General features: G+C 30.6%; 1 protein-coding gene across 5 annotated transcripts in view; it reads left to right on the top strand.

Annotated features, from left to right (window-relative positions):
• The window catches only part of LOC107449226 (homeobox protein extradenticle), a 325,818-nt gene that overhangs the window by 275,093 nt on the left and 30,903 nt on the right, over positions 1-19,822 (top strand). For all 5 annotated transcript variants that reach the window (XM_087159977.1, XM_087159979.1, XM_087159978.1 and 2 more), the window contains exons 4-5: positions 10,849-11,039; positions 17,356-17,491. In XM_087159977.1, the coding sequence (XP_087016103.1) occupies positions 10,849-11,039; positions 17,356-17,491 (327 nt within the window). The remainder of the gene's footprint in view (positions 1-10,848; positions 11,040-17,355; positions 17,492-19,822) is intronic.

Here is a 19,822-nt window from a genome sequence, read left to right as displayed (position 1 = left end):
CTTTTTCACTTAGATCTATAAATATTGCAAAAAAATAAAAAAAAATTACAAATATTAATATGTTCATAAGACGTCTCGGAAGGTGAAATTTGGCCCTTGTTTGGCGACCTTCTCTTCCTTGGAATTGGCGAGTTTTGCAACCCTTCCCTCAATTGAGGTTCTTTATAAGCGCGTGGTAAGGCGATACAGAAGAACGAGAAAAGGGAAAAGAGCGCGCCAACACTAGGCATGATTATTATTATAGCTGAACCCTTCAGGAACGCAAAAAGGCGCGTCCACTCTCCCCTTCTCCTCTCTCGAATATCATTTTTAATGAATTAGCTCACCGTCCGCACTTAGGGGTGGAAAATTTTTCCATATATCCGTATGAAGTGTCATAGCTTGGCGTAAAACTGATGAAGGTATAAAGATGTAAAACAAGAATATGATTAGCCGCGCCGGGGCTTCGCCAAGAGTTGGGCAGAGGAGCTAGTTAAGGAAATTACCTCTTTTCTAGGGATGAGATATGTGTTCGAAGAATATGTATTAACGCCGCCTTGATGATACTAAGTAAAGGAAAAGTTTTTCTTCGCCAAAATTTTCCGTCCCCCCCCTTGCAATGTGATAATCTTTACGAGATTTGCGGACTCCGTATGTCATGTGTACCCTTTACAAGCGTCTGGGTACAGTATTTTTTTTTCTTCCTCTTTTGGTTCCCGTACCCTCATTAATAATGCCCTCCAAGGAAAAGATGAGAAATAAGCATGTAATGATGAAGAAAAGTTTTAAAAAAAATAATAATTCTGAAGTGAGGGATGCGGTTTCTGCGGGTGATTATTTTATACTCTTTTTTCGGGTTTTGAAGAAAATGGCTTCTCTTTTTTTTTTTTTTTTTTTTTTTTTTTTTTTTAAACTCCAGAATTCATTTCTTTAAAATTCAATAGCTGTGTAAGAAATGAGCGTTTGTCTTTAAAAAGAGTAGTTTCTGAAAAATATTTTTTTTTCCCTGTAGTTTTCGATGTTGAAATAAATATATGACAGCGGTAGTTTTCTGTAAAGTCTCAGCAAATGTGATGCTGTCTAGTATGTAAGAGATATTTGGAAAATTTTGACCTTTTTTTTTTGTATTAAAAGTTTTCGATTTTTAGTTTGATTTACGGCACATTTTGTTTATTTATGGAGGGAAATTTTATCCCAGGTGGAGATGCGGTATTCTAAGTAAAAATTTTAAAAAGGTTTAGATTTTTGCACTTTGTTTATTTTTTTAAATTTTTTATTGTCATTTAATGAGATAAACGATTTAAAAAACTTAAAAATTTTATCACTGGGATCTAGATCTCTTTTTCTTCTGGGTGTTACGTGTCAATTTGTTAACTTACTTTTCAATTTGTTAATTTCTTCTTGCGTTCAATATATTTAGTATAATTTTGTCATTTAACCTTTTGACGTAAAATTTTTATTAAATGTATTTTTTATTATTTTTTATTAATTTTTGTTGAAATAAGTGAAAAATATTATATTTAGCATTTTAATTACTTATGGTCATGAAATACATTATGAAACACCGGTGTCTTTCTCTGCAAAAAAAATGTATTTACAATTAAAATCTTTCTAACGCATCTCAATTCCATACAATAATTATTTTCAAATTTGCACTTGTTTGCAATTATTTAGATCTTAGGAAAACATTCATTCATCATTGAAATTTTTTAACTTACAAAATCAATTATTGTTAACTTTTTGAATAAGAATGAAAAAAAAAAAATTTCAAGCTATATTTTTAAGATTTTATATTTTAGTACGAATATAATTCCGATACTTTAACAGATATTTTTAGTAACTATTAGACTGTTTTTTATAATTAAAAAATACCAAAAAAATATTTTTTGCTTAATTAGAGCGCATTTTTTTACTAATTAGAGCGTCAGAAAGAAATATATATATGAAAGGGACTCCAGTGTGTGTCAAATTGTTAAGGAGGCCCTCTCCCCGCGTCATCTTAAATTTTAGGCTAAATTTTTTTATTTTCGTTTTTTAAAATTCTTTTGCACTTAAAAAACTTCTGATGATAGTATATGGCAGCAAAATATATTTCCGAACAGGTAACTTTATTAGATAAGGAAAAATAGGAGTTTGATAGAACTTCTGTGAAATTTTCCTCAAAATTTTAAATCTGTGGTTTGTGGCTTTGAATCAGTAATTTAAAACTACACATTTGTCAGTTTTTAGATTTTTTTTTTTTTAAATTCAATTTTATTATAATTTAAACTAATGTAAATCGATTAGGAGGATTCTTATCACGTGAATTGCACAAAAACAACGATATTTGTCAAAAATATAAAAACAGAGAAATGTATACTACTGAACTGCCTTTCGCAAACTACCGATTGCAAAACTTGAATATAATTTTGTCGGAAGAAAAATGAATAGAAAATCTAAATTACCGCACGCTTTTTATATGTCCAGTTCTGATTGGATGATAGCTTTGTATTTTACATGTATAGAAAGAGACAGCCGAATAATGTAAATATCAACCATCAGTTTATTATTTGTGAAAATTAAGTAAGGAGGATTAAAAGCATATTTAGAATGTTCCGTCTCCACCCCTTCGATAGGTTTACTAGGTTTCATAAACCTTATTTTTAGGTTTTACTCGTTAAACCTTATAGGTTCACCAGGTGTCTGAAACCTTATTACTAGGTTTTACTCGCGCTCATAATTTTTAAAACGTGTTATTATTTCTGAAGATTGTGCGTGTTTTTTCGTGAATATGAAAAGAATAGCTTTTTAAATAAAGACTTTTAATTCACTTTAATGTAATATCGCAAAATAGTAAGATAAGAATTTGAAGGGAAAAAAAAGTTTGACCAGAACCGTAAAAAATAGCTATTTCCTGCATTATTCCATTCAACGTATTTTAACCGAATAAATAAATAAAAAATATTTTCTGGATGTCGGACTTCCCGTTTACTCTATTTGTTCGAAGTTGCACCATTTCAACCTTTGTGATTCAAAGAATAAGTGCTTCCATATCGTTTACCAGTTTACTCAATTCAGTTGCACCATTTCGACCTTTGTGGTCAATATGCTGGTTAATTTTTTTAAACGAGCCCACCGAAGAAAATATAACTATCACTTTTACATGTTATTCATTTCTGCTATCTTACGTTTATAAATGCTAAAAATTAAAATGAGAAAAATTCGCCTAAAACGTCTTCTTTTATTCACGGAGTAGTTATTTCAATAAATCTTATCACTGCCATCGAGATTTCATCTTATCTGTGACCGTAAACTGCCATGACGATCGTAAATTCTGAACTTTCTTTTTTACTTTTAGTATTGTTTTTTTATTATTATGATTAGTATTTTTATTTTCTTTATTTGTCTATCTAAAGAGGTGGTTGATCAAGGGAGCGTAACCGCAACATCCCATCGTTGTGGCATAAACGGTACTAAAATTAAAATGACTGGAAATGGGACTTGTCAATGTTTTATCTCCTTTCTCGTTTAGGACTTAATTTCTATTGTCGTTTTAATGTCTCCGTCTCTGTTACTTCATTTCTAATGAAACGAAGGCTATAAAAGTTGCACTTTTAAGTGTTTGAAATTGCGAAAGCATCTGTGCTCTTTTGATTTATGGTTGATGAGCTTATATTGGATGGCAGTTTTTGAATGGCTTGCTTTTAATAATCCCCTCTTTATTGGTAAATGAGGAGGTAAATTTTTGTGTATTTAAGCACATTTACTCATTGTTAAAATTGTGTCATAATTTTGTTTTTAATCTGAATTATTCGAAGAAATTTTATGTTAGATGTTATTTGCAACGAAATCGTTTCGTGGCTAGCCTTGTTTTCGTTTCATGGCTCTAAGATTTATTTTCATGACATGTTCCTTGTTTTCTTTTCATGGCATATCCCTACTTTTCATTTTATGTTAAGTCCCTATTTTCTACTTCACGGCAAGTCTCTAGTTTTCATTTCATGACATGCTTCTAGTTTTATTTACTTTATTTATTTTTATGTAATTGTTCTAGCATTCATTTAATTATTATTATTTATTTTTTAATGTACTGAAACTTCGGTAGTTTTTATTTCTTGATATGCCTCTAGTTCAGTTTTCTTGATATTAAGAAATGTTTCTTTGGTTTTCTTTCTTTCCATGAATTTCTATTTGAGTGATAAAAATTCTCCAAAATAATGATAATAAATAATTTGTATATGTAGTTTTGTGTGAAGTTTTTATTAACTTAATCAGCAAATAATGTGTAATACAAAAAAATTCTAGCCGCTCTCTCTTTTTAAATCCATAATTATGAACAACAGGTTTTAAAAGTTTTATTGTGTGAGCAAATTATATTTCGACTTTTGTTTAATGTAAAGTGGATATTAACTCTTAATCTACAAAATCACGTATTCTGAGCCTGGCATAATTGATAAAGAAATAAGCTTTCAAAACCGCACAGCCATTTAAGAAAATAACATCACTTAAATGCTACCATTTTTCCCGAATGAATTGATATCGATTATTATAAGCCGCAATTAGCTCAAACGATTTTTAAGGTTCACAAACAATTTTCGTTTTCTTCTTTTTTTAAACATCTTTACCCGAATAGATTCGGCGCCATTACGTTATTATGTTTCTGAAAATGATTCGAGTTCTTTGTTATTTTTACCGAAGGGGCCGATCTGTTTTCTCGTACGTTCACATGGTAAGAGAGATGGAAATAAAAATAGGTTGAAAAAAAAATTCTGTCAAAATTACAAGTACGAAAAAGGCGGTTAAAACGTGTAATTTCTTTTCCTTTTTTTTTTTTCTTCTTCTCTTCCTGCATGTATGTAGTGTATATATCAGCGCTTATTATTGCTGCTTTCTGCTCACAGCAACTAGGCCTTGAGAAAAAGACTTAGATAAGATAGCCAACCAATGGCAATCCGTTTAATTCTAGTGTTTGAAGTAGTGTTTAAGGCGGGATAATTGACTTTAATTTTCTACATCTGTGATTGGTTTATTATATTCGATCACGATAAAAAAAAAAAAGTTTTTTCTCCAAATCTCTTGCTCACATTCTGCAGTTCCTTTTAGGTTTAATAATAATAATGATAAAAATAAAAAAAAATAAGAGACGAGCGGCGAAAAAATGATTACTCCAAATTGTGTACCAGTATCACGGGCAATTTTCGGGTTCATTATAATCACGCTTTTCTGCATGCTTTTTTTATTCTAAATAAAAATGAAAAGATCGGATAAATAGTGCTTTTATAAAATTGGCCTTCCTCTGACGTTTCATCCTGTTAAGACTAATATAATTAAACTAAACCCAGATTCTAAGATTTTGGGCAAAAAAAAGAAATTTTTTTTTCCTTTGTCATATATGTTATATGGAGAGCCAGAAAATAAAAAATAGCGTGTTACGAAAATTTACCCCGTGCTGTTCAAAATTATGTGTGGCTGGTTAATTTTAAATCTAGTATACTTGATTGGTTTTCTGTTTAAATATATATTGTCGATTAACAGAAAATCGGCTTTTGAAAATTTATTTAAACATTTTTGTTATCAGCCAGCGAAAAAATCTTTTTCGGGTCCTTTCAATGCATTTCGTGCTTTATTGTATAATATTATTCGTCAAAAAAATCAGTAATAGAATTTTTTTTTCACGTATTCGTATTACTATGTATAATTTTAACTATTAAAAAATCAGCTATGGATTCTTTTTAGCGTTTTTTATTCCAATGAATTTTCATTGAAGTAAAACAGCAAGCAGAAAATCAGACGTGTAATATTTTTAACGTGTCTACTTTATTTTCGACTGTAACACTTGCTCTCAGATTATTGGAAATGTTTTATTTATTTAATTTTCTTATATGGTTTTGAACTTAAATCATCTGAGCCATGATGGTATTTTTGATAAATTTATAGTCAGATAAAAGCCAATTAGCAATTTAAAGTAATTTACTTTGGTTCAAATACAGTGTTGTCGCTAAAAATAAGCCGTGTAGCTCGATTCATTTGTAATAATGAACTAGGTCTGGAAAATTTTTCGGTAACTAGCTTTTTCTTTTTATCGTGTAGTTTTAAATGCTTCTGAATTTTGATTATTGAATTCATTTAGAAAAAAAAAGAACAAAAAATTTTAGTTTAACAAAGAAATAATTTTTAATCTTTGTAAAAACAAAATACCCACCGATTTTTAAAAAGTTTGGGATAATAGAAATTTTTCTAAATTGTTCAACTGAATATCTTAAACAATTTCTTTCTTATAATTAATTATTAATAAGAAATTATGGCCAAAAAAACCGACAGTTACAATACGATAGTTACGAAAATCATATTTAATAATATAACTCGTTTATTACAAAAGAAATTTTTTTATTCTCAGGAACTTAAACGCCATAGCAAGCATGACGCTTACTCTAGAATTAAAGTCTATAGAAATAAATCACACAGTGATGATATCTATCCACATCATATTTCCTGCAACTAACAGTCTTTGACAACCCTTGGACGTAATCATTCTTCACATCATGTCCACCCTTTCCCCCCACACACACTCTTTCACATAACTCACTACTTCCGTGGCCATTTTTTTTTTACCCTCATCTATTTCATCAAGCATCAGTATCTGGAAACTAATAACAGGTCCCCTAAAATAGTTATCACTTGCCTAAGGGTTATAATATGGGATCTTGGACACTGCATTTCACGGATCAAGGAAGATTCCTGTCAGGACACCCCCCTTTCCTTCTGTCCTCTCCCCCCTGTCGTCTTAATTAACCCCTCGGTGTCTTAGGAGAAGGATGGTAGGTCTCCCTGGCAACCTATTCCGGCGGTTGCCATTAATTACAATAGTAGGCAGAAGAGACCTTGTAATTTTCTCGCTACCCCATTCCAAGCGTCCTTTCCTCCCCATGACGACAGAATTTATAACTGGTATATATCTGTCCCATCCATTGGTGTGACTGCAACAGTGATCTTCAGTCAACAGGGAATTGAAATTTCACAACAGATATTCGACTTTCAATGGCACTTTTACCTTCCTCACAGTAATAGACTTGGCTATTACGTAGTTGCACTTTAGTCTGGATTCTGGATATCATAACTAATATATTGTTCAAGTAAAAATACATCATTAACGAAACATTAAGCACGAAAGGTAAAAATATTGCTGGTATTAATTTTGAAATGGTGATCGCTAGTGAACTATGAATTGAAAACCTCTCTTCCTCTCAACATAGACTTCTATTTTCTATTTGACTTAGATAATGGCTGAAATTATTTTCTCTTCAGTAGGATCCAAACTCGATGATTTGAAAAAAAGTTATTCCATTTAATATTTTAACATTAACGCCATGCTTTAAGATCTGTGTATTCGCACTGATCTAGCCGAGTTAGAAGTAGATTATAAACACTTACTGGGGAAATTGCACTGCACTCTGCTGTTCATTTAATTCTTGCACATTTCAGCGACATGTTCTATGGTTTACAAACTCATAAGTGCCACCAAACCGCTAACTGTCCTAATGACAAGGCGAGTCTTAAGTGATATCATTGTCCTTGTCTCTGACATCTAATATATATATTATATCTTTTAACCCCTACATCTTGCCTCTACTTGCTCCTCTGGTTGGGGTCAAGCCACTACAACCATTATTAATTTTTCCCCTGCCGGCGGAGACAAATTGGACAGCACTGTTTGTTTGTGCTAATGGGTCTGGAAGTGTGGCTGGAGGACTCTTGTGTACATTAAGATGGTAGAAGGAATGCCTGATGCAAAACCAAAGATAATTAATTTTCTGCCTCGTCTAATTTCTTATTAATTTTGTCTTTGCCTGAAAAATCTCTCAACTTTGTCTTGTTAGTAGTATAAGAGATACATAAAGTTGTAATGTTTGTGAATCTAGTTCTTAGTGCTTAGCCATCATATTTATTTTTTAATAACAACAAAATGCCTTCTTCTTTTATTAATGTAATAGGGTAAGGAAACGTTTGGTAATTATACAAGTGAAATTCATCGAACTTCATCGTGAACATAAGACCTGAAATTATTAAATTTTAAAGCATTCTTTTATTACAGCTCTTTTTCAACAAGCAGCTTTCTGAAAAGGAGCATAGTGCTATATATTAAGACTGTGCCACATATTAAGATAGTGCCATATATTATTTAACGCATGAGAAAAAATATGATCAACCATGTCTGGTGATTTATTACACACTACAACCATATCAAATCGTATCAATGATCCATTACACACAACAAACATGTCAAACCGTTTAAATGATCCTGTGTGCACTGCAGCCATGTCAAATCATATCTGTGATCCATTGTACATTCTAGTCGATTCAGATCGATGATCTTGTACACACTGCAGCCATGTCAAATCATATGCATTACACACTGCAACCCTATCAAATGAAGTCACTGGCTACGGTTTAAATGTTTACTTACCAGGGGAGTTCCTTTTTGTTCATGGAAATTAACGATTAGTTCTGCTGGAAGGGTTAATTGCTTTAATACGTGGTTTAAATAAGTGCATTATTACTGCATATTCGACACATTTATGGAGGTTAAGAACATCCAGTGCCGGAAGCAAATATCAAACTTTGCTATCGGCGGTATAACAATCTTATTCCTTTCCAGACTGTAATTCCGAAAAGCAATAAATAATCCAATAAAACTTCCGACTTGGCGGATGAAGAAAAAAAAAAACCCAATCCCAATCGTTTAGCGTAACTACACCTATTAGGCAGAAACACAACAATCACAATGACAGGAAAACTGTTGCGGTTTACACTGCGCACATAACAACTATTTGAAATCCATTTCAATAGGACTCGTACCAAAGAGGCAGAGAAAAAAAAATCATTTATCACCACCAAACTAAAACATTAAACTTCTTCCTCTACCCCCTATAATAATAAAAATCGAAAGAAATTGACAAGGGGGCAAGTTCTTCTATACTCGCCCCTCAAGCATTATGTGTTTAGTTTAATAGTACAATGATACTGATTACAGTGCCAAGGTGTCACCAGGAGTTGTTTTCTTTAAGAGTAGTCGATAAGGAAAATCAAATGATTAATTATGTTTTTTTTTCCTTCTGATTTTCTTTTTCTGCTAACAACTTTTTGTTTAATGGAAGAAGTAAATAATGGTGTACGGGTGTGCTATGTCATTGTGGGCCGGATGCTTTAAATGCGTTCTGATTTATAGCGTTTTCTTTAAGCTGAGTGCTTTTTCGTGAGCTTTTAAGGAACTTAATTCCCCGTTTTATCGTGATGGCACGGTAGTTTTCAATGACAGAAGTGTGGAGACTTTTTAACTGTAATTTCTGAACCCTCATTTTTCATGGAAATTGGAAAAGAAATTAAAAAATATAAGTTTATTTTTTAAGTAGTCTATTTTACTTATTTAAAAGAAAGCGAAACGATTTTTTTTTAAAAAAAATGTATATTTTTTATTCTTTCTAAGTCGTTTTACAGAAATTGTTTGTTTGTCATGTTTTTAAGATTAATTTAATTTGTTTTTGTTTATAAATTATGATTAGATTATAAATTTTGTCGGTAATAAAATCAGTTAAGAATGTTAAAAAAAAATGTTGATTTTTCTTCTCGAAAATATTTACTTTTTTAGTAAATAAGATTAGTATAATTGTTAGCTCCTTTTTTTTCTTTTTTGTTATTTAAAATGCTTTATTCTTCTAAGTCATAACTTATTAAGTTAATGACTATTCAAAGAAATAAGGTTTTTTTTTCTTCCTTAATATCAATAATAAAGCCTAAAACAATGTTTAAAGCATTAACATAATGAGAAACAAATTCTCGTTGGTACTTGTCTTAGTTCCAAAACCTTCCTCTCCTACAATTATATTATTTGTGCTGCAAACGTTATATTGGACATTAATCAAATAAGTTACATTTTAAAATACTAAACTATAACCCATTTTTGATTAAGCATTGAAATTTTATAAAACTACTGGTACTGTTTTCATTGAAATATGCTTAAATTACATTCATTTAGGCACCCCCCCCCCCAAAAAAAATAAAGAAGACAATTCGTGGATGAAAAGTAATGCTATAATTAAGGAATGAAATGATACATAAATGGTAATAAGATGCATAATAGTAATGGTGCATAGATGGTATTTTTATTTACAGAACTTGCAATTTTAATCCACAACATAAATATAAGATTATTCTACTCGAATTTGGATCAATAACCGTTTGAAGTAAAAAAGAAAAGAAAAAAACAGGGTATTTTCCAGCGTAAAAATTTTCAACAAAAAGTTTTTTTCATTTTTTTTCCCAATTGAATTAGTAATATTTTAGATGATGTCTTCAAAACCCTGAAAAATAGTAGAAAAATAAAATTAGTGAAAAACGTACGTAACAGTGTTAAACTAAAGTATTTATTGAAATGGTGCGTTTATGCATCTTTGACCGAAGGGTTAAGAAACTACTTATGGTGTATTGATTATAGAAACATCCAACCGTTCAGTAAAAAAAAAAAAAAATGGAATAGAATATTCCTCTATGATAAATTAGTGGACATCTGTCATATGCATTAAAATGATTTTTTTTATTCCTCTTATGCAATTTTTTCTTTCCAAATATTTGTGATAATACAGAATTGCAACATTTTTTCATATTTTGTCATTTTTCTTTGTAACACTAGTTTGACATTTATTCTCTAAGATTTATTTGTCTGATCTACCCAATGTTTACTGACTATATAAAAATAACCGTTTTTCGACTTGACTAGGGTCGTTTGAAATCGAACGCGGTACTGAAATTTTTATTACTGAACTAATAAATTTTTAAAAAAATTATTTTTCTCTTTTGCATATATTCTTAAATGTTTGTCTTTTTTTTTAACAGGCGTGTAATGAATTTACGACGCATGTTATGAACCTGCTACGTGAACAAAGTCGGACGCGGCCCATCACGCCCAAAGAAATAGAACGTATGGTTCAGATCATCCACAAGAAGTTCAACTCCATCCAAGTCCAGCTCAAACAGAGCACGTGTGAAGCCGTCATGATCCTTAGGTCGAGGTTTCTAGACGCCAGGTAAGCTTTATCTGCCTAACTTAATAAAATCTTCTTATTTACTCATGAACAGATCTATTTCCTGCTAAAATCTTCTTATTTACTCATGAACAGATCTATTTCCTGCTAAAATCTTCTTATTTACTCATGAACAGATCTATTTCCTGCTAAAATCTTCTTATTTACTCATGAACAGATCTATTTCCTGCTAAAATCTTCTTATTTACTCATGAACAGATCTATTTCCTGCTAAAATCTTCTTATTTACTCATGAACAGGTTTTTTTTTTTTTTTTTTTGTTGCTAAAACCGTCTTATTCGCTCATAAACAAATCTGATTTCTACTAACATTTTGTAATCCCGTCATGAAAGGATCGATTTCCTTCTAAACTATTGGAAAATTACCTTTTCGAATGATCTATTTCGTACTAAAATCTTGTACACTTGTCTTGAAAGGATCTGTTTTCTTCGAAAATCTTGCGAATTTCCTCGTAAAAAGATTCTGCTAAAAACTTGTCATTCGCTCGTGGATATACAAAAATCTATTTCCTTCTTAAACTTTTAGGTCATTCTGGAAAGGGGGATATTTTCTACTAAAAACTTCTAATTTCGTCAATAAATTATATTTATTCTATTATTTGGAGGCACACGTCCTAAAAATATTAACATTCTAATTGCGTTAACTATTAAAGCTGTTTACTAGCGTAATAGTAATGCAAATTCCAATTAGTTCTCTCAAAAAGTTTTCTATGCAGTTGTTTACCCAAGTGTCAAGATGCCGGTGTTTCTTCCTCTGTTGTGTTTCATTCAGTATTGCAAAATAAAACATTAAGAGATTACAGAATTTTATCTGCTATATTTTTCGACAGCGGTGGAATAAAATTCTTTACCTTATTATGTATGCAATATTATTTCTGAATATACCACAGATGAGGTGGTACCCTTTGAAAACGTCTAAATGAAATCAATAGGGCCTTTGTCACAAAATATTAAATAAATGAAGCCACCCCAATACTTGCACGCAAGGCGTCTCTTCTGAGTTTTATTCGATTCCATGATCTTCGATGTGACAGACGATTCCCAAATTATGCACGCGGACTATTCGAATAGAATGTGGGAAATAGTAAAGGGATCTCTTCTTCCATTCGCTTATTATTTCGCATCCAGAGATCTTAGATGTCGGAAAGGATATTACGGAAAAAGAAAAGGTGAATTTGGCGGCATAAGAGAGTAGCCAATTTTTTTCGCATTTTTATTTCTTGAGTAATCGCCAACGAATAAGAGAAAGATAGAGCACCACTTTTGGATGTCGGATTGCTTAGATGTTAGTAAAGGACGAAGAATATATATATATTTTTTTCTTCCTTGAGGATGAAAAGGATGGCCCCTTTATACAGCGTCGAATTTCGCCATTTCTCCTTTTTTGCCATTTCTGTATCTTAGTGTGAATTTTTACTCTTTGAAAAATGTTTCAGTGAAATGTCTGTTTTTTTTTTTGTTCTCTGTTTCTTTTTGTTTTTCTTTTTATCTTTTTTTTTTTTCCGAGAGTTGGAGATGAAATTTCACTTTTTGAAGAGTGACAGAAACAAGTCTAAGATGAATTGGGTTAATGTTCGAGTGTTAAGTTCCTCCTGAAACAGTTCTAAATTCTTCTTTCTTTTTTTTCGTTTTCTAAATTAGCTTTGGCGGGAAATTCAAGAATGAATTAAATATTAGTTTCTTTCTGATCATTTTATTTCTTTTAACGTTGAATAAATTTCTTTTTTGAAAGGTGTTAAATATTATTTGGAAAAAAAAAATGCGGATTTCGTATTCTATACGTAACACATTCTAAACAAATAAACAAAGCCAGAATTTTACTTTCGCCATTATATATATATATATAATAAATAAGTAAATACAAGAAAACATGAAGAAAGTTAAGAAAAACAATAAGTTTCATTTATTGCGCTTAAGCTGCAAGTAAACAGAACTCATTAGATAAGTTCAAAATGAAGAATAAAACAAAGAAAAATTATAGACATATGAAGGGGAAAAAAAGGGGGGGGGAATAATAAGTAAAAAATAACAAACAACAGTTTATATAATATATGTAAAAAAATAAAAAAAAAGGATGAAATTTTATTTAAAAAACCGGGAAAAAAAAGATATAATCTTTTCTTCAGCCCACACGATTATATCCGCAAAACAGAGTGCTTTCTGAGTACAATATCAGAAAAATTAACGATATCTAATTAATAATATCTCATTTCAACTACTTTATGCATTTTCTGTGCACATCATAGTTGAAAAAATAAGTTCGGGATATTTTATAATTAATTTACTAATGTAAGCACATAGTAGTGTATGAACTAATAGTATTGTATCCATTAAAAGTAATGTATCAACTTAGACTATTCAACTATTCTATACATTTCATGTGCACATCACAATTGGAAAGATAATTTTGGGACACTTTATACTTTTGGTTTATTAATAAGCTTTAGTACTGTATCACGTAGTTATGTATCCACTTATACCAACACAACTATTTAGTTTACTTTTTTTATGCTCATCAAAGTTATTAAAATAATTATGGAATACTTTACTTTTGCTTTACTAATGTAGGCATGTATCAACTTACACTCATTCAAATATTTCATATTTTTGCTTTACGAATGTTTCAACATAGTGATTTGTTTGTTGATACACAGTGATGTATTAACTAACAGTAATTCTGCAATTAAAGTAGTTCATTCGCTTTTTTCTATTTATATATATATATATATATATATATATATATATATTTTCCTCCGGTCTGCAATAAAAGGCAGCAAATTCGTTTATAATAAGAATTCAGATTTCGCTAGGAATTCGCCTCTCCCCCCTCTCTCAAAAAGTGTTAATTTAAAAGCGAAACAATAAGTCTTTTCTTTAATAACAATGGGAGCCCCCTATAGGAGAGAAGGGGAGAAAGTTTCCGGAATTCCGGCAGGAAAAGTGTAGAGAGGAGACCGTTTTCCAAATCAATTATTTCTTGACACATGAAAAGACCGTCGCCAAGAATGGCTGTTAAAAAAAAAAGTAGTTACCTTACATACCCATATTCCTTATAGCTAATAAAACTTGAAAAAAAGATGTTAGCCTCTTAATTGAAGGTTTTTTTTTTTATAATAAATTTTTGACTGAGTTGTTTTTCCTGTTTTGAAAAGTTGTTAAAAAAAAATAAAGAGCTAGAAGTTAAAGTGCATTATTGTTTGAGAATTGAAAAAAAAATTTTTTTTAATGAAAATTAGTAGCAACAGTTGCTCTTAAAAATTCGCCAATTTAAATGAATGCTCCAAATTTAGCGATTATTGAAATATTATATAAAATTTGTGTTATGAGTGAATATTGTATATTTTTTAAATAAATTGAGTGCGTTGTTTTTCCAGTTTTTAAAAAAATAAGTAGTGTGAAGTGCATTATTTTTTTTAGTATTGAAATAAATTTTCTTTGACTGAAAATTAGTAGCAGCAGTTGCTATGAAAAGTTCGCCTAGTCAAGTGAGCAATCCAAACTTAATGATCTTTGAAGTATTATATAAAATACTTGTATGTTTAAGATGTTTACATGGAAATGTGTTACGGACCTTCTTTTTCTTACACAAAATATCTAAATTAAATTATACTTTTTGGGTTGGTTGCATAGATTTATAAACCTTATTTCGATAGGCAAATGTAAAGGTGGAAATAATAAATGTAAGATTATTAAAACCTTGTGTCTAGTAAACCATATGTTTCAAATTTTGGTTAAAATGTATAATATTTTTGATTTTAATTATTAAATGCTTTACCATTAATTTTGCATCATTAAAAAAATATCTCGAATTTTTTTTTGCGAGGGTTATTTGTTAACAATTTCTAGCTAACCGCGTTATTTGAAATAGCATTTCTGTAGTTATGTTATTAAAATTTTAAGTTTGAAATAACCAATTTTCATTAAACCAATTACTAAATTTATGTGAACAGCGTGAGAGTTCAACTACCCAGATGTTGAATTATCGTCGTTCAATTTCTTTTCTTCAACATTATTAATGTTGGAAATTATAAAGAAATGGTTTTTTTTTGCATCTTATAAGTTACTAATTAGCCTGTGCTTTTAGCCGCAAGGTGTAAGAAACAAGCTTATCAAAAACATTGATGAAAATTTTAATGGTTTAGTTCCTTTTTAAGAATTTCTTCCTACTAATTGTGTTTATTTTAAATTTTGTTGATGTTGGAAGTTGTAAATATTTAGTTTTATGGCATTCTCTTTCTGTAAGTTACATATTAGCTTGTGTCTCTTTAGCAAATATTGGTGCAAAGAAGTCGCGAAAAACTGAAACCATTGAAGATGTTTTTGTTTTGATTTCTTTTTGGGAATTTGGATTTTCTAAACAAGCTTATTTTAATCGGTGAAAAAAAGAATTTTTGTTTTCAAAAGTTGTTGGAAAATATCAAGTTTACAAACTTTGCAAATGGTTGGTTTTCACTGTATTATCCATCTTTCAGTTCATTGAGTTGAAAAGAAAGAAAACTTTGTTTGGTAATCGGCTTTTAGGAGCTTCCAGAGTCATAAACGATTCTTAATAAGCCCGTGTCATCGCCACGTACTGCCCTGGTATTTCGCTCGTAAAACCAAAGAGAAGTGCCCCCTTCAAAGTGAAAAGAGTCTGCCGAAAACTTTTGGAGAAGTCAAGCTAGAAAAGGCATATAAAACCAAAAACAGCAGCAGTTAACGGGCGAGGTTTTAAGAAACGTGCCTAATTAGCTTAGCAGCTCAACGTATGACATCTGAATTCTAATTAATGGTACGCTCATGGCAGGTAAAGGGATTAGTTTTGTGGACTAACGCCTGAATGAGCCGGGATGCCTATATTTTTCCCTCTTTTCCCACTGACTCTTTGCTTCACTTTTAACACACACCAGGAATATAAACGCACTTGGAATAATCTCTGCCCTCCTACCCTTTACCCCCTATTCCTGACTCGCACTTTTAAAACAGGGAAAAGTTTTCTCCCGTGCAAAAGTTTTCTCTTGAAAAATGTCGTTTTAATGGTTTCTGAATGCGTTTAAAATTCCCTTTCCTCATCCCCCCCACCTCTAATGTGGAATATTTTACTTTAGGAGAAAATATATGGAGGTTCGAACAAGTTTTATGCACGGAAATAGATTCCCGAAAACTCCTTAAAAGTGTTCCGGAATTTTTAAAGGAACCCTCGCGTGAAGAGAGCGTGTGAATTTGAGTCGACTGCATGGAAAAAGGTCCAGATATTGCAGCAAAATGAACATCTCTCTCTCTATAACCACACCTATCGTCAAATTAGTAGAAGTGTCTTGTTGTTTCCTTCTTATTTACGACGGACGTCACCTAATGCAAGGTTTCATTTACACCAATAAGCAGCTTTTTTTTTGCAAGGTATTCTTTTCTATATCGTGATGAAATCTACAGAAATAGGAATACCGTGAATAAAAAAAACTTTCAAGTTCCATAACATTTATTTTAATACTTTTAGGTTGTATTCAAACAGTGCATGGTAACATTGAAGAATTTCAGATCAAATGCAATGATTTCATCATGTTGGAATAAAAGGCATTCATTTGCCTTGGGGCGTTGTAGGACCACATTTGAATCTGCGTCTATTCGATTTAGTATATATTATTATCGGTTTGCACCAACCGTAGTGATCTCTTAAAATATCATTAATTATAGATGCATTATGGGCTCAAGTTTGTCTTGTTTTTGGATTTTTTCCCCCTCCTCTGTTTTGCAAATGGGAACTAGTTTTACTCAAAATAGTCCTTGAAACTGAATTGGCCCCAATGTTTCGACAATAGAGATCCTTTGCCTCTTGGGTTGGGTTCATTCATTAGAAGGCTTGGAAGTTAAACCTAAGTCGCAGATCCCCTCAGCTGTTTAAAGTCTGAATCCTGGCACCGATGCCAGGAAGTTTGAGCTTGTAATAAATTTATTTAAGACGTCTCTAGACAAATACGTCCATTGACGAACAATCACAAATATTTCATTTATATTATTATTGTTTAAATTTGTATGCAAAACGCTGATGGTATATTTTCTGAGATTAAAGGAACGCATGCATATATAGATAAAAGTTGTCCATTTATAAAATCGTCATGTCCTTTGGGCATCTCCTCAAAATAGGGGTGATGGACCTTTTTGTCCTGGCAAATTTCATCATAGTTTAGACTATGACAGATTGACGCAGCCATATTTACCATTTCATGCCGATGTTTTAAAATCCTATCAAAAGTATGTATTTTGGTGTATTTTTTTTTTTTCTTTCTTCATCCTATATGTTTCATGTGTTTGTTTTTCAGGAGAAAAAGGCGGAACTTCAGCAAGCAGGCGACGGAGATCCTGAATGAGTATTTCTATTCTCATCTGAGCAATCCTTACCCTAGTGAAGAAGCAAAGGAAGAGCTTGCCAGGAAGTGTGGAATCACAGTCTCTCAGGTATGTTCTGGATAGTAACACTATCTGATTTCACAGTGGCAAAACCAGGGTTCGCCAAGTGGGCCCACTTTGAAAAAACCCGCCTGGGTTTTATTGGGTGGGCCCACCTTGAAAAAACCCACTTGGAACGATAAGTGGGTTTTTTAAAAAAATTTTTTTTTTTTTTTTTACTAAAACTTATTGTTTTGCATTTACTTTTATATAATTTATTGTGCAGCATAAATTTGTCAAATAGAGTTGCATGTTTTATGTGATTAATTTTTTAATATTAGTAAAGTAAAAGAAACTCGAATCTTCATATAGTTTTATAGTAGGTACTATTGAAAACTTTAAGTGGGTTTTTTCAAAAAGTAATATTTTAATGATATTAAATCAAATAATAATTTAAATAATATAGTCTGAAAAGATCAATTTTTCGAATATAGTTGCATGCTTTATATATTAATAAACAAGTTATTATTATTAATTCATATGTTTAAAAAAATTGAAAAGAAACAATTTTTTTCTTTTTTTACCAAGTGATACATTAACAAATTTAAACAGTTTTATTTTCTGGCTTTAAAAAAAAAAAGAAGCTAAAACTTTTTATAAGAGAATTTTTTTAAATTATTTATCGAAAAATGAAATCATTTTCCTAGGGTTAATTCTTTAAAAACAAATGGGACAAGTAACTGATACTCTTTATAATTATACGTAGTTTTAATTTCACTTTCTATTAATCTTATTATAAAAACATGTAAGACCATTAAATATTTATTTCAGTTTTTTATTTAACTCAAGTCAAATGAAATTTTAGCTTTTACTGATTATAAATATTTACAGATTATAATTTTATAATAGGTAATATCCATATGTTTAATAAATATAGTAAATAAATGTGTGTGAAAACAAAAAGATTAATAAACTTGTTTCTTTTATATTACTGCATTTATATTTTATAATTCTTGAGTTAAAAAATTATGAAACATAATGTACTTAACAATAAAGAAGATTCAAATATGTGATAATAGTGATAATGCATTATTTAAACTTAATATAGAATACATATAACCAGGGTTCCCCAAGTGGGCCCACTTTGAAAAAACCCACTTGGTGGTTTTTTTCACAAATTGTTTTTTTTTTTTTAATTTGGTTCAAAAAGAAGTATCTCCTAATACTATCATTGGACACATCGTTGAAGTTAACAAATATTTTTGAAACGTGCATCAACCACATGGATGGGTAAATGAAAAAAACTGCTTGATGACCCAATGACACTAGGTGGAATTCATATTGTAAGCGCGTAAAAACTTTTGCCAATAATTACCATAAATATGAAGAGATTGTTCTTGAACATCAAAATGAATCTAATAATAATATGTCAAAAATATCAAATACTGTTGGGCTTTACCAATAAACTATCAATTGAGAAAAACAGATATCAATTGTTTCTGAAGCTCTAAAAAAGCTTCAATCAGAAAACATTTCAATTTCAGAAGCTGTTGAAATATGAATAAACTTACTATCGTGTGATGAATTAGAACCCCATAAACATTTTGTAAAAAGATTCAATCAGGCTGTTCAGCCACATCATTTATTAGCATATGCATCCTGAATCCCGAAACAAGGGGACAATTTTTAAATGAGGAGCAGGACCAAGTAGCAGAAAACTGTCTTTCTAAGCACCATCCAGAATTTCTGCCACGTGTTATGGCATTCAAAATTTCCGATCCTGAATACTTTTCAAAATCAATGATGCTTGACACTGTTATTCAACAGTTTTCATCAAAAAATAGTGAAAAATTATGGCAAAAAAAAAACTAAATAAGTAAATAAATAAAATTCCTAGCTTTCGCAAAACTTCTGTCAATTCTTTTTTTTTTTTGCACTCAACACCAGCATCCTCTGTCTCTATCGAAAGACACTTTTCAACTTTCGGTTTGGTGCAGAGTAAACTTCGAAATAGATTAGAAATAGATAAAGTTACAAAACTCACAAAAGTGCATCACCATCTAAGAGAGAAATGTAGACACTTTGAATCTGTTGTATGATAATAATAATAAAGGAAAAAATTGACCTTTTTTTAAAGTTAACTCCTAACATCTGCTGACAATTTTTAACTATTTGGAGAAAGTTTATCACAATTAAAAAACAATTAAAATATTACTTTTAAGATTTTTTAAATATTATTTTTAAGATTTCATTTGAATACAATTTATTTTGTTTCTTTTAATCATGTTTAAAAATATTGAAAGCAAACAAAAAAATTTCTATTAAGTGATACATTAAACAACAATAAACAAATTTAAAGTTTTATTTTCTGATTTTAAAAAAATAAGCTATAACTTTTTA

Source organism: Parasteatoda tepidariorum, chromosome 3 (assembly GCF_982258835.1).
Source record: "Parasteatoda tepidariorum strain Cologne lab strain chromosome 3, Ptep-v5.0, whole genome shotgun sequence".
NCBI lineage: Eukaryota > Metazoa > Arthropoda > Arachnida > Araneae > Theridiidae > Parasteatoda > Parasteatoda tepidariorum.
This window is presented reverse-complemented; position numbering and strand designations above follow the sequence as displayed.